The sequence below is a fragment of the Oncorhynchus nerka genome, linkage group LG19, assembly GCF_034236695.1.
Source record: "Oncorhynchus nerka isolate Pitt River linkage group LG19, Oner_Uvic_2.0, whole genome shotgun sequence".
NCBI classification, from domain to species: domain Eukaryota; kingdom Metazoa; phylum Chordata; class Actinopteri; order Salmoniformes; family Salmonidae; genus Oncorhynchus; species Oncorhynchus nerka.
The window spans coordinates 28,363,998-28,390,327 of NC_088414.1; the positions used below are offsets into that span (position 1 = coordinate 28,363,998).

Sequence of the window (26,330 nt, forward strand, 5' to 3'; positions counted from 1 at the left end):
GAGACTAACAGTTCTAGAAACATGACTTGGGGAAATCGGAGTAAATTAAAAACATTGATCTCACTACTAGTGCCTCTCATGTAAAGAAGCATATGTTTATTTTAACCAGTTTACCCCACACTATTCCCCCTCCTCTCTCCTCGGTCATGGACAGCCACGGCTTCGCCTCTCAGCCTGCCATGAGGAGAGTGTCATGGCAACCTAAAGTGCCTCCCCCAGCAGAGAGAGCAAACCTCGGTTTGGCGGTTAATTAGTGTTTCAGAACAGAGCAGGGCATGCTGCGGAGCACAGTGGAGAAATGCACTTGCTAGCCACCTTGATTTTTTGGGATTTGCTTTGCACATAAGGTGCAAAAAAATAAAAGAGTAATTCACAGTCTTACAGCCATGCAGAAATTATCTGGTATTTTTCTCTGGCACAATCCCCTTGGTCACATACATTTTCTCCATGATCTATGTCCCCTCTTCCTGTCTTGAAGGAGGGGACCTCATCCCACCTCTATGACTATCTCCCTTGTAAAATAAGGCCTTTCATTGCCAAGAAAAGTCACAGTAAGAAGCTGTTGTTCGTGAAAGGGTTGACAGAATGTATTTCTTCATGTGTTCTAATGGAGGTTCAGTTGAAACAAGGCCAAGGCCATTGGGAACCGTTCAGCAAACACTGCAGTATGTGACTTCTGCTGCGATGTTAAGCTTATGCACTGAAGAAGTGTTTGTTGGGTACACAGAATGAACAAACTCTCACTTGTAATGGAGGTGCACGGAAGGCACAAGATTGTTTAAGAGACGGGTGTGGAATTGCCGAAAATGAGAATGGCCTCAGGGAAGAGGACTGATGAAGCTTCCAGGTAAACAGGTGTCCTTGTAGGAGAGATGTTTGTTCTGCAGCATAGTTAAGCTGCAGGCCTACAGGTCCTGGTAGGAGAGATGTTTGTTCTGCAGCATAGTTAAGCTGCAGGCCTACAGGTCCTGGTAGGAGAGATGTATGTTCTGCAGCATAGTTAAGCTGCAGGCCTACAGGTCCTGGTAGGAGAGATGTTTGTTCTGCAGCATAGTTAAGCTGCAGGCATACAGGTCCTGGTAGGAGAGATGTTTGTTCTGCAGCATAGTTAAGCTGCAGGCCTACAGGTCCTGGTAGGAGAGATGTATGTTCTGCAGCATAGTTAAGCTGCAGGCCTACAGGTCCTGGTAGGAGAGATGTTTGTTCTGCAGCATAGTTAAGCTGCAGGCCTACAGGTCCTGGTAGGAGAGATGTTTGTTCTGCAGCATAGTTAAGATGCAGGCCTACAGGTCCTGGTAGGAGAGATGTTTGTTCTGCAGCATAGTTAAGCTGCAGGCATACAGGTCCTGGTAGGAGAGATGTTTGTTCTGCAGCATAGTTAAGCTGCAGGCCTACAGGTCCTTGTAGGAGAGATGTTTGTTCTGCAGCATAGTTAAGCTGCAGGCCTACAGGTCCTTGTAGGAGAGATGTTTGTTCTGCAGCATAGTTAAGCTGCAGGCCTACAGGTCCTGGTAGGAGAGATGTTTGTTCTGCAGCATAGTTAAGCTGCAGGCCTACAGGTCCTGGTTGGTCAGGAGATGGAAGGTTGTTTCAGATTCAGACTACCCTCCCTGACTGGACAGTCACTTCAACTGCTATTCACAACCAGCCCCTGACTGGACAGTCACTTCAACTGCTATTCACAACCAGCCCCTGACTGGACAGTCACTTCAACTGCCTATTCACAACCAGCCCCTGACTGGACAGTCACTTCAACTGCTATTCACAACCAGCCCCTGACTGGACAGTCACTTCAACTGCTATTCACAACCAGCCCCTGACTGGACAGTCACTTCAACTGGACAGTCACTTCAACTGCTATTCACAACCAGCCCCTGACTGGACAGTCACTTCAACTGCTATTCACAACCAGCCCCTGCCAACCTCCTGCTGTCTGAGCCATCCACAGGGCTTTAAAACTGTCTAAATATTTTAGGAGAAACTGCTCACTTGTCTCGTATAAAGAGCATGAAAGTTGATATTTCATTAATCATTTGTTCCCTGGCGGGTTGCCAGGTTGGAGTATCTGGCTGGCTTGACCTGATATTTTGTGTGGATAATCCCTATATCATTTTCTCATTCACCAAGTGTAATTTGTGATTTATTGTTTGAGCAGACGTATTACACTGTGGACACAATACAATACAATCTCCATTGACATTCTGCCTAATTTGATATTGATCTTTTTTAATTGCCTGATATTCTTTAATATGGGGAGATTGCAACTCCTCTGTTGTTAACATTTGCCAGTTGTCAATATGTTCAACAACTTCAGAACTGATAAAAGACTAACATTAAATGATGCTACAGCTTTGAAGATTACACAATAAAGTATATGCAACCTGACGAACATAATAATGTATATATAGTTATACACTATATTACAAAGGTATGTGGACACCCATTCAAATGATTGGATTCGGCTATTTCAGCCACACCCGTTGCTGACAAGCATTGGCTGGAGTGGTGTAAAGCTCGCTGTCATTGGAGAAGTGGAAAGGCGCTCTCTGGAGTGATGAATTACGCTTCACCATCTAGCAGTCTGACGGACGAATCTGGGTTTGGCGGATGCCAGGAGAACGCTACTTGCTCCAATGCATAGTGCCAACTGTAAAGTTTGGTGGTCTGGGGCTGTTTTTTGTGGTTCGTGCTAGGCCCCTTAGTGCCAGTGAAGGGAACGCTAGAGCATACAATGACATTCTAGACGATACTGTGCTTCCAACTTTGTGGCAACAGTTTGGGGAAGGCCCTTAATTGTTTCAGCATGACAATGCCCCGGTGCACAAAGCGAGGTCCATACAGAAATTGTTTGTCAAGATCGGTGTGGAAGAACTTGACTGGGCTGCACAGAGCTCTGACTTTAACCCCATCGAACACTTTTGGGTTGAACTGGAACACCGACTGCGAGCCAGGCCTAATCGCCAAGCATCAGTGCCCGATCTCACTAATGCCCTTGTGGCTATAAAAGTCCCTGCAGCAATGTTCCAATGTCTAGTGGAAAGCCTTCCCAGAAGAGTGAAGGCTTTTATAGCAGCAAACAGGGACCAATTCCATGATTTTGGAATGAGATGTTTGACGAGTAGGTATCCACATACTTTTGGTCATGTAGTGTATATTCTGCATAAATCAACAGTAAGACCACAAGCCCCACAGGTTCACATTGAGTACCTCTTCAGCTGCACAAGCCCCACAGGTTCACATTGAGTACCTCTTCAGCTGCACAAGTCCATTTTTGAAGCCTATATTTATTTTATTTTAACAGATGAGGCAGGTGGGAACAGGCGAAGTGGAATGATTGCTTATATCTGCTTTGATGGACACCCATTCTCTGCTCTCCTATCATTTCATTCTTTAAATTCGCTGAGACGTAGAACACAATGGCCGGCGCATGGGCACAATAAGTCATGCACATTTCACACAGCAATTGATTTATCCTCTCAAATATCTTTCTGCGTTGTGATTCAAATCAACATTGGGCCTTACACCTAATAAGAGTATTGCACATCCACATTTGGAATGCCTATTTGCTATGTCTTCTAGCTACTGGTCTAGATGGCCAAATCTGTTTTTGTTTCAACATTTTGATTGCCTGTGTAATGACATCCATACTGGCAGTGGAATTTTCCTCAAAACGCTTAAGTGTCAAACAATGCCAGGAAAGTTAAATGAAACCTCATGTGGATATGATGGCCGTGTCACACTGTCAAACATGATGGAGGTAGTCAATGCAGACTCCATCACAATGGATGTAGTCAATGGAGGAGGTATTTCCAATCACTTCATGCCTAGAGCCCCCAGGTAGGCCTCTACCCCATCTACAATCATGGACATTGTGTAGTAGTTGGCATCCCATTCAAGCTGCAGGTCACAGCGAGCGACCCTCACATTTCCATGAGGTGATCAGCCAGCAGGGTTTTCATATCAAGTGCAGCACCACTCAGTCAGGCTGCTGTGACTGTTCTAAAGCAGCCCCTTCTCTCTCCCATCCACCCATGGCTCCTCGTCCCCCTATGAAGTGGTTGTTCCACGTTTCTCCAGACAGATGGCAGGGGACTGCCTAGCTGCCTGCGCTGTATCAATACAGGGATTACAGTGTATCGTCAGACAAGCTCAGTGGAGCTCTTCTATGGGGCGCCTCCAATCTGCGGTTCTGTGAAACTCATGGAGTCAGTATAGTAGAGGGCTGGCGCTGGCGCCAGGGCTGGAGAGGTTGGATTGGAGCTGCGTCTTTATCACTAATTCTCCTAACTGAATCATTTGTTTATATCACAATTGGGTTTTTATGTCCTCACCTTGGCCATATGTCACAGCACACTGTGACAGCATGTACTGAATGTTCAAGGATGGCACTTTGTTCTTTACATGAAACACAGTTACAGATGTAGTATCTTAATTTGATCACCCTGTTGCAGGACAACTTTCCTACAATTTGGGGAAATGTAAAACGTGCAGTGTATTTGAGGTTTAAAAGGCTTCTAAAGTTTGTCATTTCCACTTTATAATTGCAGACATGATTTTCCCTTACAAAAAATGTATCAACCGCTACAAAAATCTTTATTAATTATAATCCGCATTATTCACATTTCCTGATGCTGCAGGATTGTTTTCCTGCTGTAGGAGACTGGCTTAAGTTAAGATCCTAGACCTGTATGTGTACTGTAGTTCAACCCAGTTGGGTCTGTGTGTAATGTACATATGTGTGTGTTTGTGTGTGTGTTTGTCAATTCATACACTCTCTAATACACCCTATCATTCCCTTTGCCTCTCTTCTTTTTGTACCCAGGTGTCACCACAGTTCTAACCATGACAACCCTGAGTATCAGTGCCAGGAACTCCCTGCCTAAGGTGGCTTATGCCACAGCTATGGACTGGTTCATGGCGGTATGCTATGCCTTTGTCTTCTCTGCCCTGATAGAGTTTGCCACAGTCAACTACTTTACCAAGCGCAGTTGGGCGTGGGATGGCAAGAAAGAGGCCCAGGAGATGAGGGTGAGTACTGTAGCTACCGGGCCTGGCTCCATTACGTTGAAACACATAGAAACAGTACATCTACAATATATGGGGGTAGTTTCAATACTTCAAAAACATAGAAACAGTACACCTACAATATATGGAGGTAGTTTCAATACTTCAAACACATAGAAACAGTACACCTACAATATATGGAGGTAGTTTCAATACTTCAAACACATAGAAACAATGAATTACAATACATGGAGGAAGTTTCAATACTTCAAACACATAAAAACAGTACACCTACAATATATGGAGGTAGTTTCAATACTTCAAACACATAGAAACAGTACACCTACAATATATGGAGGTAGTTTCAATACTTCAAACACATAGAAACAGTACACCTACAATATATGGAGGTAGTTTCAATACTTCAAACACATAGAAACAGTACACCTACAATATATGGAGGTAGTTTCAATACTTCAAACACATAGAAACAGTACATCTACAATATATGGAGGTAGTTTCAATACTTCAAACACATAGAAGCAGTACACCTACAATATATGGAGGTAGTTTCAATACTTCAAACACATAGAAACAGTACACCTACAATATATGGAGGTAGTTTCAATACTTCAAACACATAGAGACAATCAATTACAATATATGGAGGTAGTTTCAATACTTCAAACACATAGAAACAGTACACCTACAATATATGGAGGTAGTTTCAATACTTCAAACACATAGAAACAGTACACCTACAATATATGGAGGTAGTTTCAATACTTCAAACACATAGAAACAGTACACCTACAATATATGGAGGTAGTTTCAATACTTCAAACACATAGAAACAATGAATTACAATACATGGAGGAAGTTTCAATACTTCAAACACATAGAAACAGTACACCTACAATATATGGAGGTAGTTTCAATACTTCAAACACATAGAAACAGTACACCTACAATATATGGAGGTAGTTTCAATACTTCAAACACATAGAAACAGTACACCTACAATATATGGAGGTAGTTTCAATACTTCAAACACATAGAAACAATCAATTACAATATATGGAGGTAGTTTCAATACTTCAAACACATAGAAACAGTACACCTACAATATATGGAGGTAGTTTCAATACTTCAAACACATAGAAACAGTACACCTACAATATATGGAGGTAGTTTCAATACTTCAAACACATAGAAACAGTACACCTACAATATATGGAGGTAGTTTCAATACTTCAAACACATAGAAACAGTACACCTACAATATATGGAGGTAGTTTCAATACTTCAAACACATAGAAACAGTACACCTACAATATATGGAGGTAGTTTCAATACTTCAAACACATAGAAACAATGAATTACAATACATGGAGGAAGTTTCAATACTTCAAACACATAGAAACAGTACACCTACAATATATGGAGGTAGTTTCAATACTTCAAACACATAGAAACAGTACACCTACAATATATGGAGGTAGTTTCAATACTTCAAACACATAGAAACAGTACACCTACAATATATGGAGGTAGTTTCAATACTTCAAACACATAGAAACAGTACACCTACAATATATGGAGGTAGTTTCAATACTTCAAACACATAGAAACAATCAATTACAATATATGGAGGTAGTTTCAATACTTCAAACACAATATATGGAGGTAGTTTCAATACTTCAAACACAATATATGGAGGTAGTTTTCAGTACCTAAAATGTTTAAACAGTATAATGCGGATCCTCACAGATCCCCTAAAAGCCTTGTTCCTCCTTCTTTGTGTGCTTTGCTGGTGTTGTGGAGAAGTACAGTAGCTAATCACAGACTTCTCCATATTCATCTGCTAGATGGTGTGTCTGAAATGAGGCTGTCTCCTCCTCAGCTCTCTCTCTCCTTCTCTCTAGAGTCAAGTGGCTTTTTGCTTATTCTAGATTATTTGCTCTCTATCTATCCTCCCCTGATAACCTTCTGAAAAATGAGTGTCTTCAGAGCTAATGGCTCAGAGATGCGGAGAGGGAAGCCGAGCAGAGCTCTCATATTGTATTGTAGTGGGAATGAGGAATGATGGTACCTGGGAAACACTGATAGAAAGTCCCATCCCGGCCTCCTGAAGAAGGCAGCCCTGGGTAATCTGTAAAGAGACAATTTATTTATTAATTAACAGCCCAACAGAGGAGGATCTCTGGGCCTGAACACAACAGAGTGAGCAGTAGGGGGTGGGGAAGGACAAAACCCAGAGCAGGTATCCTGAGCACCGAAACAACGCTTTATGTCACACACATACAAATTAAAACAGTGTATCTCACACACAGAGACACACACAGCACATAAACACATTGTACATCCCACACAGAGAGACACGATAGAGGGAGACAGTGAGAGACAGTGATAATTAAGGCATGGGGTTATATGAAGAGGTCATTAAACATTGTGATTTTGACATTCAGGGGCTGTAAAAATGCTTGTAGGCCTTTTAATGCTAGAAAGGTTTGGGGAAGTTTGGATGCAATCAGGGGGTGTGTATCATGCGAGCAGATGTGATGACATTAAAAACAAGTGGAGAACTCCTGGGAATATCTGAGACTCGATTTAGAAGTCTTCTCTTTGGTCTTTTAAGTGTGCTTCTGTCAGCCCAAGTCAACATGTAGAAATGTCTCAGGAGTATGAAGGACTCGCAAACATCAGTCAAGCACTACCATTATTCCTTAAGTTATTTGCAAGTTGACTTGTTTGCCGTCTGGATGATTGGCACCATGGCATATTGCTGACATGAAACCTTCCTGTAGTCACTCGGGACAGATGATTCTGCGAATTAAAATGCAGTAAGTGGAGACGTGTTTGTCTTTGAAGTTTTGTCTTGTTGGCAGCAGGATGTCTGTCCTGTGTTCTATGAGTTGTGTTGAGCAGGCAGTTTGTGGTGATGGATACATGAGGGTAGGGGTCACTCGGAGAGCGATAGCATGTCCATCACCATCCCTCAGCTTCAGGAGAGCTGAGGGATTAAAGGCTGCACACTTTATCCTCGTTTAAAGGCTTCACAGAGGACGACGTGGGTATGAAGTCAGAGTGCAATCAAAAGGTCGTTCCCCAGAGATGGTGGAAGGACGCTTGGCTGAGTGTCCTGTTGGGGATGGCATTCCTGGTCATCAGATGCTATGGCCGCAGCCTCCTCTCCTGAGAAGGTCAGATGGTGACCTCATTGAGAGGCTGTCTCAGTTGGTGCTGGGAGTGGACAGCCAGAGGAGGGTCGATGTTAGGTAATTTAGCTCAGTGGCTGTGGAGCTCCTCTGACTCTCACTGGTGCCCTTTTTTGTCAGACGTGTCCTGTTAGACATGCCAGCCCTGTTATCCTGGGCAGCTGCAGTAGCAGCAACTCTCATACAACCTAATGAGGTTTCTCTCTCCTCTCCTCTCCACTAGAGACCCAGGGCGTTACTCAGGGATTCAGGCACAGACGTGTTGGTCGGTCAGCTTTCTGTGATTATTGACTAATAAGAAATTATTGAATTAGAAACATACACTGAGTATACCAAACAATAGGAAGACCTTCCTAATATTGAGTTGCATTCATCAGGGCATGGACTCTACAAGGTGTCGAAAGCATTCCACAGGGATGCTGGCCCATGTTGACTACAATGTGTTCAAGTTGGCTGGATGTCCTTTGGGTGGTGGACCATTCTTGATACACACGGGAAGCTATTGTGTGTGAAAAACACAGAAGCATTGCAGTTCTTGACTCAAACCGGTGCGCCTGGCACCTACAGTACTACCATACCCCGATCAAAGGCACTTCAATCTTGTGTCTTGACCATTCACCCTCTAAATAGCACACATACACATGTCTCAATTGTCTCAAGGCTTAAAAATCCTTCTTTAACCTGTCTCCTCCCCTTCATCTACACTGATTGAAGTGGATTTGACAAGTGACATCAATACGGGATCATAGATTTCACCTGGATTCACCTGGTCAGTTTATGTCATGGAAAGAGCAGGTGTTCTAAATGTTTTGTACATATAGGGTTGGATGTACATTATATTTTAAATTTGAAGTCACAGCACAGTAGTTGTAAACATAACTATTTTGACACCTACTGCAGGAAACATGTTACATTTCGCCCTGCATAGATTATAATGTGTTATGTTTTGTTGGAGAAAGTATGAGAGGGAGGAGAAGGTGTGAGAGGGGGGAGAAGTTGTGAGAGGGGGGAGAAGGTGTGAGAGGAAGGAGAAGGTGTGAGAGGAGGGAGAAGGTGTGAGAGGGGGAGAAAGTGTGAGAGGAGGGAGAAGGTGTAAGAGGGGGAGAAGGTGTGAGAGGGGGAGAAGGTGTGAGAGGAGGGAGAAGGTGTGAGAGGGGGAGACGGTGTGAGAGGAGGGAGAAGATTTGAGAGGGGGAGAAGGTTTGAGAGGGGGAGAAGGTGTGAGAGGAGGGAGAAGGGGGAGAAGGTTTGAGAGGAAAGAGAAGGTGTGAGAGGGGGAGAAGGTGTGAGAGGAGGGAGAAGGTGTGAGAGGGGGGGAGAAGGTGTGAGAAGGGGGAGAAGGTGTGAGAGGAGGGAGAAGGGGAGAAGGTTTGAGAGGAGAGAGAAGGTGTGAGAGGAGGGAGAAGGTGTGAGAGGGGGAGAAGGTGTGAGAGGGGGAGAAGGTGTGAGAGGGGGAGAAGGTGTGAGAGGGGTGAGAAGGTGTGAGAGGGGGAGAAGGTGTGAGAGGAGGGAGAAGGTGTGAGAGGGGGAGAAGGTGTGAGAGGAGGGAGAAGGTGTGAGAGGAGGGAGAAGGTGTGAGAGGAGGGAGAAGGTGTGAGAGGGGGAGAAGGTTTGAGAGGGGGAGAAGGTGTGAGAGGAGGGAGAAGGTGTGAGAGGAGGGAGAAGTTGTGAGAGGGGGAGAAGGTGTGAGAGGAGGGAGAAGGTGTGAGAGGAGGGAGAAGGTGTGAGAGGAGGGAGAAGGTTTGAGAGGGGGAGAAGGTTTGAGAGGGGGAGAAGGTGTGAGAGGAAGGAGAAGGTGTGAGAGGAGGGAGAAGGTGTGAGAGGGGGAGAAGGTGTGAGAGGAGGGAGAAGGTGTGAGAGGAAGGAGAAGGTGTGAGAGGAGGGAGAAGGTGTAAGAGGGGGAGAAGGTGTGAGAAAATGGAGGGAGAAGATGTGTGAGAAAATGGAGGGAGAAGGTGTGAGAGGGGGAGAAGGTGTGAGAGGGGGATAAGTTGTGAGAGGAGGGAGAAGGTGTGAGACGGGGGAGAAGGTGTGAGACTGGGGAGAAGGTGTGAGAGGGGGAAAAGGTGTGAGGGGGGAGAAGGTGTGAGAGGGGGGATAAGTTGTGAGAGGAGGGAGAAGGTGAGGAAGAGAAGGAAAGAGAGAGCGGGAGAAGGAGGAAGGGAGTATAGGACATTAGTGCAAAGAGAGGCAGCATTTACCTTGATTAGGGATTTTAGAGCATGTTTAATTCATGCTGGCTGACAGACAGTCTGTAACACTCTGCAGTAGTAACGAGGCTGGGCTGCAGTCAGGTCTACGTAGAGCCCAGCCACCTCTACAGCTGGCAGCATTCCCAGCAAGCCAGGACACCTGCACGGAAACACACACATACACACTCACAAACACACACTTTTCCCCTAACCATGTCTGTGCACAATCCTAGTGTAGCTCCAAAAATATCAGTGTGCGCACACACACACACACACATAGCCCCAAAATGTGCTGACACGCGGATGGACGGACACATGCGCGCACACAGCACAGGATATATACCGTTACTCTTAGCCTCAAGACATCCCAACATAGAAACACAGAACCAGAGAGAGGCTGTAAGATGCTCTTTGATCCCTGTGTAAACTCACAGCAAGACACTCAGCCTTGTGCTTAAAAACACACTCCGATACACAGGCAATATCTCCCAACACTCCCCATTCAGGGCCAAGGAGTGCACACACACACGCACACAAAAGAGATGATCGTGGATTACAGGAAACAATGGAGCTGAGCACGCCACAACGAAGGGCTGTAGTGGAGAGGGTCGATAGCTTAAAGTTCCTCAGTGTCCACATCACTAAGGAATAATCATGGACCACACTCCCCAACACAGTTGTGAAAAGGGCACGACAATGCCTGTTCCCCCTCAGGAGGCCTCAAAAAGCATCTTGACTGGCTGCATCACCACTTGGTATGGCAACTGCTTGGTATCTGACAACAAGGCCTTAGAGGGTAGTGTCTACGGCCCAGTACACCACTATGGCCGAGCTCCCTGCCACCCAGGATCTCTATACCAGGCAGTGTCATTGGAAGACCCTACAAATTGTCAGACTCAAGCCATCCAATTCATAGACTGTTCTCATGGCAAGTTGTACCGATGCAGCAAGTCTGGAACCAACAGGACCCTGAACAGCTTCTACCCCCAAGCCATACGACTACATAGTTAACCAAATAGCTACCTGGACTATTTGCATTGACCCTCCCTTTGCACCAGCTCTTTTGACTCATCACATACACTGCTGCTACTGCTTATTATCTATCCTGTTGCCAAGTCACTTTACCCCTACCTATATGTACATATTTACCTCAATTACCTCGTACCCCTGCACATCGACTCTATACTGGTACCCCGTGTATATAGCCAAGTTATCATTTACTCCTGTTATAATTGTGTATTTATTCCTTGTATTATACTTTTTCTATTTTTCTCTCTGCATTTTTTGGGAAGGGCTGTAAGTAAGAATTTCACTGTTAGTCTACACCTGTTGTTTACGAGGCATGAGACAAATACAATTTGATTTGATTTGACACTCACACACGCTAAGCAGTCTTCATGCCCCAAGATTGCTGAAAGCATTCATATAATCACACAAAGTTGGTCTGCCCTCAATAAATGTTTGTGTGCTGTTGTGTATAGTGTCATGCTATGTTTTGAATAACATTACTTGCCAAACAAAGCCCTGTGCTATGGTTACCTCTGCATGTATCTCAGACTACATAACTTACAATGATATTATGGAGCCCCTCTACACTAGCTGATTGGCAGGTACAGTATGTACTAGCAGGGTGTATGTCAGGTTGGTAGGCTGAGAGCAGACCTGATTCTGGGGATAAATTAGCTTAGGGAGCTGTGGTAAGGGTCATGAGACGCTTGTTAATAGTTATCCCTCACTTATGCTGATCTAAGCTGTGGCTATGATATAAGGAGCCCGGGGTGTTGTTGGATCAGGAGGAATCGATACCCTGTGAAAGCCTCAGGGCGTCCAGGGGGCAGCAGCCGACACTGCTGAGAGCCTCTCCACTGATTTTGCCATGAGATAGGACAGAGCCCCGGCCCAGCCCATCAGACAGAGCCCCAGCGCAGCAGATAGAGCCCCGGGCCAGCTCATCAGATAGAGCCTCGGCCAAGCCCATCAGATAAAACCCCGGCCCAGCCCATCAGATAGAGCCCCGGCCCAGCCCAGCAGATAGAGCCTCGGCCAAGCCCATCAGATAAAACCCCGGCCAAGCCCATCAGATAGAGCCATGGCCCAGCCCATCAGATAAAACCCCGGCCAAGCCCATCAGATAGAGCCCTGGCCCAGCCCATCAGATAGAGCCCCGGCCCAGCCCATCAGATAGAGCCCTGGCCCAGCCCATCAGATAGAGCCCTGGCCCAGCCCATCAGACAGAGCCCCGGCCCAGCCCCTCAGACGGAGCCCCGGCCCAGCCCATCAGACGGAGCCCCGGCCCAGCCCATCAGACAGAGCCCCGGCCCAGCCCATCAGACAGAGCCCCGGCCCAGCCCATCAGACGGAGCCCCAGCCCAGCCCATCAGACAGAGCCCCGGCCCAGCCCATCAGACAGAGCCCCGGCCCAGCCCATCAGACAGAGCCCCGGCCCAGCCCAGCAGATAGAGCCCCGGCCCAGCCCAGCAGATAGAGCCCTGGCCCAGCCCATCGGATAGAGCCTCGGCCAAGCCCATCGGATAAAACCCCGGCCCAGCCCATCAGATAGAGCCCCGGCCCAGCCCATCAGATAGAGCCTCGGCCAAGCCCATCAGATAAAACCCCGGCCCAGCCCATCAGATAGAGCCCTGGCCCAGCCCATCGGATAGAGCCTCGGCCAAGCCCATCAGATAAAACCCCGGCCCAGCCCATCAGATAGAGCCCCGGCCCAGCCCAGCAGATAGAGCCTCGGCCAAGCCCATCAGATAAAACCCCGGCCAAGCCCATCAGATAGAGCCATGGCCCAGCCCATCAGATAAAACCCCGGCCAAGCCCATCAGATAGAGCCCCAGCCCAGCAGATAAAACCCCGGCCCAGCCCATCAGATAGAGCCCCGGCCCAGCCCATCAGATAGAGCCTCGGCCAAGCCCATCAGATAAAACCCCGGCCCAGCCCATCAGATAGAGCCCTGGCCCAGCCCATCGGATAGAGCCTCGGCCCAGCCCATCAGATAGAGCCCTGGCCCAGCCCATCAGATAGAGCCCCGGCCCAGCCCATCAGATAGAGCCCCGGCCCAGCCCATCAGATAGAGCCCCGGTCCAGCCCATCAGACAGAGCCCCGGCCCGGCCCATCAGACAGAGCCCCGGCCCAGCCCATCAGACGGAGCCCCAGCCCAGCCCATCAGATAAAACCCCGCCCCAGCCCATCAGATAGAGCCCCGGCCCAGCCCAGCAGATAGAGCCTCGGCCAAGCCCATCAGATAAAACCCCGGCCAAGCCCATCAGATAGAGCCATGGCCCAGCCCATCAGATAAAACCCCGGCCAAGCCCATCAGATAGAGCCCCGGCCCAGCCCAGCAGATAAAACCCCGGCACAGCCCATCAGATAGAGCCCTGGCCCAGCCCATCAGATAGAGCCCCGGCCCAGCCCATCAGATAGAGCCCCGGTCCAGCCCATCAGATAGAGCCCTGGCCCAGCCCATCAGATAGAGCCCCGGCCCAGCCCATCAGATAGAGCCCCGGCCCAGCCCATCAGATAGAGCCCCGGTCCAGCCCATCAGACAGAGCCCCGGCCCGGCCCATCAGACAGAGCCCCGGCCCAGCCCCTCAGACGGAGCCCCGGCCCAGCCCATCAGACGGAGCCCCGGCCCAGCCCATCAGACAGAGCCCCGGCCCAGCCCATCAGACAGAGCCCCGGCCCAGCCCATCAGACAGAGCCCCGGCCCAGCTCAGCAGATAGAGCCCCGGCCCAGCTCATCAGATAGAGCCTCGGCCAAGCCCATCAGATAAAACCCCGGCCCAGCCCATCAGATAGAACCCCGGCCCAGCCCAGCAGATAGAGCCCTGGCCCAGCCCATCGGATAGAGCCTCGGCCAAGCCCATCGGATAAAACCCCGGCCCAGCCCATCAGATAGAGCCCCGGCCCAGCCCATCAGATAGAGCCTCGGCCAAGCCCATCAGATAAAACCCCGGCCCAGCCCATCAGATAGAGCCCTGGCCCAGCCCATCGGATAGAGCCTCGGCCAAGCCCATCAGATAAAACCCCGGCCCAGCCCATCAGATAGAGCCCTGGCCCAGCCCATCGGATAGAGCCTCGGCCAAGCCCATCAGATAAAACCCCGGCCCAGCCCATCAGATAGAGCCCCGGCCCAGCCCAGCAGATAGAGCCTCGGCCAAGCCCATCAGATAAAACCCCGGCCAAGCCCATCAGATAGAGCCATGGCCCAGCCCATCAGATAAAACCCCGGCCAAGCCCATCAGATAGAGCCCCAGCCCAGCAGATAAAACCCGGCCCAGCCCATCAGATAGAGCCCCGGCCCAGCCCATCAGATAGAGCCTCGGCCAAGCCCATCAGATAAAACCCCGGCCCAGCCCATCAGATAGAGCCCTGGCCCAGCCCATCGGATAGAGCCTCGGCCCAGCCCATCAGATAGAGCCCTGGCCCAGCCCATCAGATAGAGCCCCGGCCCAGCCCATCAGATAGAGCCCCGGCCCAGCCCATCAGATAGAGCCCCGGTCCAGCCCATCAGACAGAGCCCCGGCCCGGCCCATCAGACAGAGCCCCGGCCCAGCCCCTCAGACGGAGCCCCGGCCCAGCCCATCAGACGGAGCCCCGGCCCAGCCCCTCAGACGGAGCCCCGGCCCAGCCCATCAGACGGAGCCCCGGCCCAGCCCATCAGACAGAGCCCCGGCCCAGCCCATCAGACGGAGCCCCGGCCCAGCCCATCAGATAAAACCCCGGCCCAGCCCATCAGATAGAGCCCCGGCCCAGCCCAGCAGATAGAGCCTCGGCCAAGCCCATCAGATAAAACCCCGGCCAAGCCCATCAGATAGAGCCATGGCCCAGCCCATCAGATAAAACCCCGGCCAAGCCCATCAGATAGAGCCCCGGCCCAGCCCAGCAGATAAAACCCCGGCACAGCCCATCAGATAGAGCCCTGGCCCAGCCCATCAGATAGAGCCCTGGCCCAGCCCATCAGATAGAGCCCTGGCCCAGCCCATCAGATAGAGCCCTGGCCCAGCCCATCAGATAGAGCCCTGGCCCAGCCCATCAGATAGAGCCCTGGCCCAGCCCATCAGATAGAGCCCTGGCCCAGCCCATCAGATAGAGCCCTGGCCCAGCCCATCAGATAGAGCCCCTGGCCCAGCCCATCAGATAGAGCCCGGCCTAGCCCATCCGGCCCAGCCCATCAGATAGAGCCCCGGTCCAGCCCATCAGACAGAGCCCCGGCCCGGCCCATCAGACAGAGCCCCGGCCCAGCCCCTCAGACGGAGCCCCGGCCCAGCCCATCAGACGGAGCCCCGGTCCAGCCCATCAGACAGAGCCCCGGCCCAGCCCATCAGACAGAGCCCCGGCCCAGCCCATCAGACAGAGCCCCGGCCCAGCTCAGCAGATAGAGCCCCGGCCCAGCTCATCAGATAGAGCCTCGGCCAAGCCCATCAGATAAAACCCCGGCCCAGCCCATCAGATAGAACCCCGGCCCAGCCCAGCAGATAGAGCCCTGGCCCAGCCCATCGGATAGAGCCTCGGCCAAGCCCATCGGATAAAACCCCGGCCCAGCCCATCAGATAGAGCCCCGGCCCAGCCCAGCAGATAGAGCCTCGGCCAAGCCCATCAGATAAAACCCCGGCCAAGCCCATCAGATAGAGCCATGGCCCAGCCCATCAGATAAAACCCCGGCCAAGCCCATCAGATAGAGCCCCGGCCCAGCCCAGCAGATAAAACCCCGGCCCAGCCCATCAGATAGAGCCCCGGCCCAGCCCATCAGATAGAGCCCTGGCCCAGCCCATCGGATAGAGCCTCGGCCCAGCCCATCAGATAGAGCCCTGGCCCAGCCCATCAGATAGATCCCCGGCCCAGCCCATCAGATAGAGCCCTGGCCCAGCCCATCAGATAGAGCCCCGGCCCAGCCCATCAGATAGAGCCCTGGCCCAGCCCATCAGATAGAGCCCTGGCCCAGCCCATCAGATAGAGCCCCGGCCCAGCCCATCAGATAGAGCCCTGGCCCAGCCCATCAGATAGAGCCCCGACCCAGCCCAGCCTAGCCACTAATGATCAGCACCAACCTGGCTGGCACATAAAGGTGTGGCTCAACGTATAAGAAGGGCAATTGGGATAGAACAACCAGGGCACTATGATTGATTTTTATCTTAAACCACAGTATCAAGGAGAACGGGCCGATCCAATTGGATAAGCAGGCCAGTCAGGGGGGCTAACACAGCGGGTAATGGATTGCATTTCACCTCAGATGTACGAGTTGAATGGATGGATAGTAGGCTACATAATGCACAAAGGATACAGCAGCAACTTAACCATCCATTCCAAAACAACAATCTACCAGGGAAACCTTCCACCCAGAGGGGCTTCAGAATAAAGTAGCAGTAGTGGTGTTAAACAGAGAAGGAGTATGCTGTCTGTCTATCTGTGAATATAGGACTATATTCAGTACCACTAGTCCTATATTCAGTACAGTCCCAGTCCTATATTCAGTACAGTCCCAGTCCTGTATTCAGTACAGTCCCAGTCCTATATTCAGGACCACTAGTCCTTTATTCAGTACAGTCCCAGTCCTATATTCAGTACCACTAGTCCTATATTCAGTACAGACCAGTCCTATATTCAGTACCACTAGTCCTATATTCAGTACAGACCAGTCCTCAGAGTGCAGGTTGTCAGACCTGTTTACAGGTGCTCTGCTCTCATCCTACCATTAACTCTCCAGTGCCACCAGCCCTACCCACTCCTCTGCTCTGCTCCATTTCTCTCGGTGGTACGGAAAATAACAAGCTTCTCGGAAATTAAACCATGATATTGCCCATGGACTTCATTTTAGCTCATAAACTTTTGACCCGTGTGCTCTGTAACAAGTCTCTTGCATGCCAGGCCCTGGGGTGGCCCTATTCTCACTGTGAACTATGATGTATGTATATTTTGTTGAGGAGGCTCATGTGATTTGCCACTTATTGGAGCGTAAATGCGTAATGTTCTATGACCCTGGCCTTTTGTCCAGGCTGGGAGGGCTACAGCCCCAATCCATACACTGAGTTCTTTCAGCTTGGTTCTGAACCCAATGGTGCAGAATAGGGATGTCATACTGTTCCCATCATGCATCTTGAGCATCATTGCACCCCAAGTCAAAACAGTCCCTGTTTTGTCATTTTGAGAAGAAGGCCTTTGTTAAGTTGATCCAGCCCTGATTTTCTTTGTTTCTCTTCTCTTTACAGAGAAGAGAATCTGCCTCTCTTTCCAAAAAGGCCAATAACACATTCAACATTGTTGGAACTACATACACCCTCAACGAGGCAAAGGACCCAGGTTTAACCACCGTCTCCAGGAGTGCCACTACAGCTACACACCACCAACACCACCACCACCACCACCACAGCCACAAGGTTCCTAAAATGGACGACAATTACGTGGAAGCCATAAAGTCCTACAACCGTGTCAGCAGAGTGGACAAGATCTCACGCATCATCTTCCCTGTGTTGTTCTTCATCTTCAACCTGGTCTATTGGGCCACGTACATCAACAGCAAGCCGCCTCCCAAGTCCACCACCCACAATTAAACTCACCACGACTGAATATTAGGCTGAGGTGGCAGGAGGCCGAGAGATCCACGACATGTTATTGTATCTTTGTTTTGGACTTCATTTTGATATTTGCAAGTCTCAATAGGTTGGAGACAAACATTCTCGTAGATTTGTATGTACATAGTTGAATTATAAATGTTAATTTGTTTGTTACTTGATTATTCATTTGTTTGATAGAATAGCAGGATGGTGTTTTCTTTTCTCTTGACATGATAAAGGGGAGCATGTGTTTGAATCCTTCATGGTAGCTCATTACAGAGGATCGGGTCCTGGTAAATCAATGTGTGTAAACACACACTCTCACACACACACACACTCACACACACACACACACACACACACACACTCACACCATTCACTCTGAATTGCGTCAGGATGCAGCAAGGAGAGCCATTGGCTGCTTGTCGCTATAGCGAGCTCTTATAGCCAGGGGCAGCATGTAGAGTTCCATAGGGACATCATTAATAATCCTCAGTGTCTGCCCTTCCGCTAGCGCTGAATCTCAACAGACCCAACGCAATATCATCTGGAATTGCTTTTGTGTCCTATCGGGCCTGCATGTGTATTTTCCAGTCCAGAGACTCCTATTGTTTTAACAGGCTGAGTATGTTTAAAGAGAAAGAAGCAGTGTGCCTTTTTGAATACCCACATCATCAAAATAAAGCTTTTCTCACACACAAACACATACATACAGTACATACACACACACAAACACATACATACAGTACATACACACACAAACACATACATACAGTACATACACACACACACAGATACATATGGGGACTATATGGTTTAGGTCTGTGTGGCGGCTCCCCCTTCTCTCCCTCCACCTACAGCCCACGGTCCCTAGGGGACATGGTCAGCGAGGTGAATTCTCCAAACACATATCATGCTTCAGGCCTATGTAAGGTAGAGGGGAAGCTGCAGAGAATAGTGAGTCACTACCACTGGATGAAATGTAATCATAATGTGACTGATGCAGCATTATAAAATATTCTCTATGTACATTCTCATGTATTGCTTACAGGGGTCAGCCTCAGTGAGCCACATACAGTAGCTCATTGACCTGTCATGATATATTGTGAATTAGTTTTTTGTTTGCTGTTGAAGTGCTTTGAGATTCTATGAAAAGCACTATAGAAGTGTAATGAATTATTATTTTGATTTATAGCTTGCATAGTATTCTGACACATCATCAGCTCAGACTGACTTCTAATATAGATAATATAGACAACATTTATATAGTAACACTTTCATCTGTTAATTTTGTCAACCATGTTCTATCTATAGTAAATATTCTGGACTTTAGTCGGTAGCCCTTTCCTGCAGTCAAATGACGTAGTGGCCTCATGGGTGTTATTAATATTTGTCATAATATCATAACTAATTAACATTATTTCAATAAACCTGATCCAGTGTTTCTAAGTCAAACAGTTTTGTTATATTTCAGTCTTCTGTAATGTATATAAAAAGTCATATTGGGATGCAAACTTCAAATGTAATACATGTCAACTCTATATCTGACATGGTACAGGTGTCCTCTTTTTGTTAAGCCCATAACCATGTGTGTGAGATGTAGACTACCCAGAAACACTCTGTGTGACCCTGATTCAGCCCACTGCAGTACAAAGGTTAACGGATGTTTTCTGATGAAAGCTTTGACCCTTGTGTTCATTTCTTCATGAGATTGTGATACACGTTTGAGGTCTGATTTAGAAAAGGCTACTTCTTTTTGAATATGATCATTTCCCGTGTTGTCTCATTCCCATTCTATAGATTTTGGTTGAATTTTGTGTAACTTATGATTTGCAAAACAAAGGTGACTGTGGACAGGAAAACGCATGTTTTGTTCGACATACCACACTGCAGGCCGCAAATCATTCGAAACGTTGTTCAACTGTTTTACACAACCACATTACGTAAAGCAGGGGTGAAGGAGAGGCAGATGCTATGCTAAAATATGTTGTGCTCAAGTCATACAGCTTTGTGGGTGAAAGTAATGACGTTGCGCAGGACTATTCCCACGTGTTTCCAGAGTGCTCTCTGATTGTTACACAGATGACTTGCCCTGAACCCAACATGCAGTATGTTCTCAACCATCTCTCAAAACAAGACTACGTTCAAAGGAGAAACGCCTTTCGAATGGATAGAATGTGTTAAAAACAAAAACCATGTACAATGTAACAAACATATGCATGACAGTCTGTACGTGTGGAAGTCTGCAACCTTCAGTAATGATATTTGTCATATTGAAATCTAAGGCTTAGTCTTGTATCAGTGTTTCAGTTGCTCACTAAGATACTGTGTAGTATAAAGCTCTGTTGAAGCTGAGGATTTTCCTTCTAGCAGGTTGATAACTACAGAAAGGACACCTAGTCATCATAAAATCATATAGATATAAGGAATATATTTGTATATGAAGACATACATAGTAAATCATTTTATGCTAATTAACACATACAATATAAGACATATACATGTTATATATGATATAGCCTATACAGTGTCATAACAAATGTTGATGGGTAGAAACCAGTAGACAAACAAATAGACAAATTAATCAAATGTTTAAACTAAGGGCAAATACTCTAATTATTCCCCAAAATAATAGTATTAAGTTGTGAATTTCTGTAGATACTGTGAATACAACTGAAATAGAGAGTTTGTGGACTATAACTAAGTCAGGTTAGTACTTTTTGGTATTGATCAGCTCTGAAGCCCCTTCAATGGTATGAGACATTGACATTGGTGATGCGTGGCTTCGCAGCAAGATCAGTACCTTGCGTGTACTTTTCATACCTAACTCTGAATGACCGGATGCCTTGTCTGCAATTGATGCTGCTGTACATACTGTACCCTGTTCTCCTGTGATTTAACTGCATGTCCCAAAGCACTGAGGGAGTGGAGACTGCCTCCACACAGAGAGCTCCCAGATGACTAGGGACTCTGGCAGTAGGTCTCTGTATTGACCGTGCCAGTCGTTGCAATCCCATGTTGAAGCATCTATCCCGTTACTCTCAATGACAGGACCTTGTATGTTAAAGAGCCCTTTCTCCTTTGTCTGCTCACTGCTCAGAAAATTGTAAATGGCAGTTGGGATTTCAAGGACATTGTGTGTGGACTCGTGTATTAAGTAACCATACAAAAGGGTGAGAGGAAAAAAACCTTTAAACAGCAAAACAAATGAACAAAAATCTGCCCGAGTCATCTGGTGAGTTTTGACATGTGTCTCATTGAAACATAAATCTTGCGCCTCTTGGTGGTTACCTCTGTCATTTGGACTGTACTCTAGCGCATGCTATTCATTTAGTTAGTGGTGTTCGCACTGTGATTCAATGCAAAAAGAAGGACGGAACAAGGAAATCCCATATGGGACAAGGCACCGACTGCACAATCTGTGTTGGCATTCTTGATTGCACCAAGGAACAGTCACCTGACACTTGGAGTGTCTTTTCTGTGATGTACTGCATACAAATACAAGGACAGCAGATGGAGACTATAGATATTATACAGGAGTGTCCACACTTTTTTATTTAGTGGAGAAGGGAGCGGGTGATGTGAATCACCCCACAGCTGAAATATAGTTGTGAGTCAATGATGATGAAATGTCTGCCTCAATATGGACCGTTTAGGATTTGTTGCCTCAACCATTCAGTATATCTCCATTATTTCCAGATGATTTGTTGCCTCAACCATTCAGTATATCTCCATTATTTCCAGATGATTTGTTGCCTCAACCATTCAGTATATCTCCATTATTTCCAGATGATTTGTTGCCTCAACCATTCAGTATATCTCCATTATTTCCAGATGATTTGTTGCCTCAACCATTCAGTATATCTCCATTATTTCCAGATGATTTGTTGCCTCAACCATTCAGTATATCTCCATTATTTCCAGATGATTTGTTGCCTCAACCATTCAGTATGTCTCCATTATTTCCAGATGATTTGTTGCCTCAACCATTCAGTATATCTCCATTATTTCCAGATTATTTGTTGTGCCAAATGACCTTTTCGAAAAAGAGTAGAGAAATGATGTGCCCAAGGATATTTCATCGTTTCATGTTTTGCTCTCAGAGAGATTTGGTTTGGCATTAAAAATATCTGAAGGGCGTTAATTAAGACACAATTTGATAAAGCAGGCGAGTTGTGTGGGAGATTACATTTGCATAGCCAGACCCTGACCTGTTTCACATGCATCGGGGCGTTGATGATGGACATTCTCCATATTATGCGTCGACAGCTGAACCATTCGCATCAGTAAATGATTTAATGGCAGGGGTAAAACACTACTCGATAGTGTGTCATTTCAGATGCTCAGCCAAATTATTGCTTAGGATAGTCAAGTGACTCTACCATGGATCCTGCACAAGGATCTGTCAACTACAGTTTGGAACTGTGCACAAACAGTATGTTGTCAGACAAGACAAACAGAAGGTCAAAGTCATTCTTTAGTGGTTCACTACCTGTTCAGTATTGAATTGTATAAGGAGGTGGACCATCTAGTCCATTATATTTAGAGCCAAATAACCTCTCTTTTTTTTCTCTGCACGCATTAGAGAAAAGAAGGACGTGTGGAAAATGTGCCATGAATATCTGAGGTTCTACTGTAGAATAGTTTTGACTATAAAGTGGCTAGGTTGCTTTTCCTTGCTATGATAAAAGATATGATCAATTATACATTAAGTATAAGAGTTTTATTCATAACCACAGTTTTGTGACTGTACTAAGTTTGGATTGGTGTACTGCACTGTGAACGCTGCACTATCCCTGTGACCCCAAAGTTAATTAAGCCAAGCACATTTGACATCTTTCATCACAGTGACCTAGTTTCAGGAAACAGTGAGCTTGCATATTTAACCTGTGTGGAAACCTGCGGCTTCTTCTGAATCTTATGTGGCACTGTGCTCTGTCCTGCTGTATTAAAGGATGCAATGATCAAATACACAATTATTCAACGGATCAGTAGCCAGCATATCTGATGTGATTTGATCTTATTGTTGATATGAAGGCAGAGTGTCTGCGGGGGGGTTTATTTGACGACTCGCTGTGTTGCTGTTTTGTTTTTTAAAGACTACGGTGTAATGGTGACGTCAATCTGTCAGAGGTGGAGTTGTTTTTTTGTAGAACCCTGACTGAAAATGTTGATTTTTCTCTGTTGTGAAGGTTTGTTTGTGAGGCTAATGACAATACGGAAATTATGTTTTTAACCTACCTTTGTCCAGGTTTTGCTGTTCTTTACGTTGAATAAAGACACAGTACATTCATTTGCTGCTTGGTATTCAATTGTCAATGTGAAAGTGATTAAATAAACTATTGAATGCAGTAACCCCATTCTACTTTTTAGTTACTGACATTAGTATTCAAAGTTGAATATGTACTTCGTATAGGCATAACGCATTAGGTATGAGGTGTCTATGCTATGCTCAATATGGGCCCTTAACTAAGGGAGTCTCCATGTTTGCTGTTGGAAAGAAGTGATTGAGTGTCTAGACCGATGAAATATGTATTATTGCGATGTCCTATTCTTTTTGAGCCCATTGCGTACACTGCCTTCAGAATGAGCAGCACTGAGTATCTGTGTGCTGGGTGTATGGACCTAATCCATCTTTAAAAAGGTGTGGACCTTCTGAATCCTCTTTGGCCATCACTCATCTCAAAGAAATCCAATCAAACAAGCAGGAGCACGGTCTGACTGTTTTTCAATCAATACCAACTGCAATACTTGGTCATTTTACATTAAGTAAAATTGTGTGATTTGCTTGAGCTCTTTAAAAGCATTTTTTTGTGGTAGTTGAAGAAGTTGACTTAAATGAACCAGGTAATGCCCAGTCAGAAGTTTCATCATTAAAAGAGAAACATAAATGCTCATACATGAGTTCATGTTAGAACAAATACCATATACGTGAACACTATTTATATTTCCTAACATAAATACGGTAATGCCGTGACATACTGTACTCCTTTTTATGAACTGGGTGGTTCGAGCCCTGAATGCTGATTGGCTGACAGCCGTGGTATATCAGACCGTATACCACGGGTATAACATAACATTTATTTTTACTGCTCTAATTACGTTGGTAACCAGTTTATAATAGCAATAAGTCAACACGGGAGTTTGTGGTATATGGCCAATATACAACGGCTAAGGGCTGTATCCAGGCACTCCGTGTTGGGTCGTGCTTAAGAACAGCCCTTAGCCATGGTATATTGGCCATATACCACACTCCCCCGTGCCTTATTGCTTAAATATTCTCCTCTTCAACAGCATGTGATGTTTCAGTATTTTGTTACAAAATCATATTTGAAGGTACTGTATATCCAAATAGAGTATGTAGGGATTGAGAAAGCACCAGGTCCCTGAGTGTCCGTGTGTTTTCATGCGTGTCTCTATGGGCGCGTGTGTGTCTGTGTGCACTCTCTTCCTTCAGGCTGCTCATCCATTATGGGGACGTCTGGTCGTCTGCAGGCTGTGTCCTCTGTCCTCTGGGACTGTCGGTTACATCACTTTGTCACCAGTGGTCAACACACCAGGAATCTCACAGCTTCTCCTCTCTTCTGCCTTGAGGAGGTCTGGGCTCTGTAGAAGGGTTCATATGGAGCCGTTTGTGACGGGTCAAACCTGGGGAGGATTTAGTCGGCTGACTTACTGTTCCAATAACTCTGAAGGTCAATGGGGGGTCGAGAGGTATAGGGCTTCTAGCTTTATCGACATCAGCCATGTTTTAAACTCCATCCACATCCCACGCTCTCTTTTCTCCCCTCCACCTTCTGAGATTTACAGACTAATTACAGCCCCGTGGGCAGGATCCCATATATAGGTCTGGTTTATTAGCCTGTGGCACAACATGAAGAAATACAGAAAAACAGCAAAGAAGGGACTGGGTCGGTGCTTTTTTTATTTATTATTGCCATCATGCTCTGTCTAGTTTACTGTGGGGGTGCATGGAAGAACAATTGGCATGTTAACCAGTGGATTAATGAGAGGCCTGATGAAGTGAAGGCTAAAGTGAAATCCATAGGTACCTTAATTCCTCCACTGGATCAGCAGGGAGGATTCTGTACTCTGAGCCTCCGAGCAGGGCCTCAAAGCACAGGAGACAGGGAGATGGAAGTGAAGGCTTCCTGTTTGGCCCTGTCCGGGGGTGTCCTCGGATGGGGCCACAGTGTCTCCTGACCCCTCCTGTCTCAGCCTCCAGTATTTATGCTGCAGTAGTTTATGTGTCGGGGGGCTAGGGTCAGTTTGTTATATCTGGAGTACTTCTCCTGTCCTATTCGGTGTCCTGTGTGAATTTAAGTGTGCTCTCTCTAATTCTCTCTTTCTCTCTTTCTTTCTCTCTCTCTCTCAGAGGACCTGAGCCCTAGGACCATGCCTCAGGACTACCTGACTCCTTGCTGTCCCCAGTCCACCTGGCCGTGCTGCTGCTCCAGTTTCAACTGTTCTGCCTTATTATTATTTGACCATGCTGGTCATTTATGAACATTTGAACATCTTGGCCATGTTCTGTTATAATCTCCACCCGGCACAGCCAGAAGAGGACTGGCCACCCCACATAGCCTGGTTCCTCTCTAGTGTTTGGCCTTTCTAGGGAGTTTTTCCTAGCCACCGTGCTTCTACACCTGCATTGCTTGCTGTCTGGAGTTTTAGGCTGGGTTTCTGTTCAGCACTTTGAGATATCAGCTGATGTACGAAGGGCTATATAAATACATTTGATTTGATTTTGATTTTATTTGATGGAAAGGGGTGGTGATGAATGTGTTGCTGACAAGTACAGTTCTCACTGCTGTGGATCTCAGAGCACATCTATGTCTATGTATCCGCTCACAGGCTCTCTCTGACCCCCACATTACAATCATCCCAATCCCAGGAAGGAAGGAAGCCTGTCAGATTAATTGAAAGGTGAAAATGAAGATTAAAGGTTATGGAGCTTAATCATCCTTATTATAATGGGATCTGCCCCCTCTTCAAGGAAATCTGGCAAGGCTAGAGAGGAATACTAAATGCAGAGTGTATGCAATGTGTTTACATACACACAAACATGTACATGTACTCTCAGAACACATTGCTCCATAAAACTGTTTTCTCTGTATAGTCACTGGCTTGGACTCTAAGACTGTTACCACCAATGTTTCTTAGAAATTATTTTTCACAATAGGGGACATTGCTACCATAACATTGAACATTTGTCTAATTTAGTGATACCCTGACATATTTTCATCACTGGACCCTTTGAATATTCTTGATTAGTCGGCTTTCACACAAGCCTCCTCTAGGGAAGACCACAGCACTTATATGATACAGCTCAGTACGGTGACCTTTCACACAAGTC

At 46.9% G+C, this 26,330-nt stretch overlaps 1 protein-coding gene across 3 annotated transcripts in view; it reads left to right on the forward strand.

Annotated features, from left to right (window-relative positions):
* The window catches only part of gabra3 (gamma-aminobutyric acid type A receptor subunit alpha3), a 155,543-nt gene extending 129,451 nt beyond the window's left edge, over positions 1-26,092 (forward strand). For 2 of the 3 annotated variants that reach the window (XM_029620674.2, XM_029620675.2), the window contains exons 9-10: positions 4,823-5,028; positions 17,630-23,329. In XM_029620674.2, coding sequence (XP_029476534.1) covers positions 4,823-5,028; positions 17,630-17,971 — 548 coding nt within the window. In that variant the 3' untranslated portion in view covers positions 17,972-23,329. Of the gene's footprint in view, positions 1-4,822; positions 5,029-17,629; positions 23,330-25,349 lie in introns of those variants that run through there. The other variant, XM_065004830.1, reaches the window with a different exon arrangement.
* The last annotated feature ends 238 nt before the right edge of the window (positions 26,093-26,330 follow it).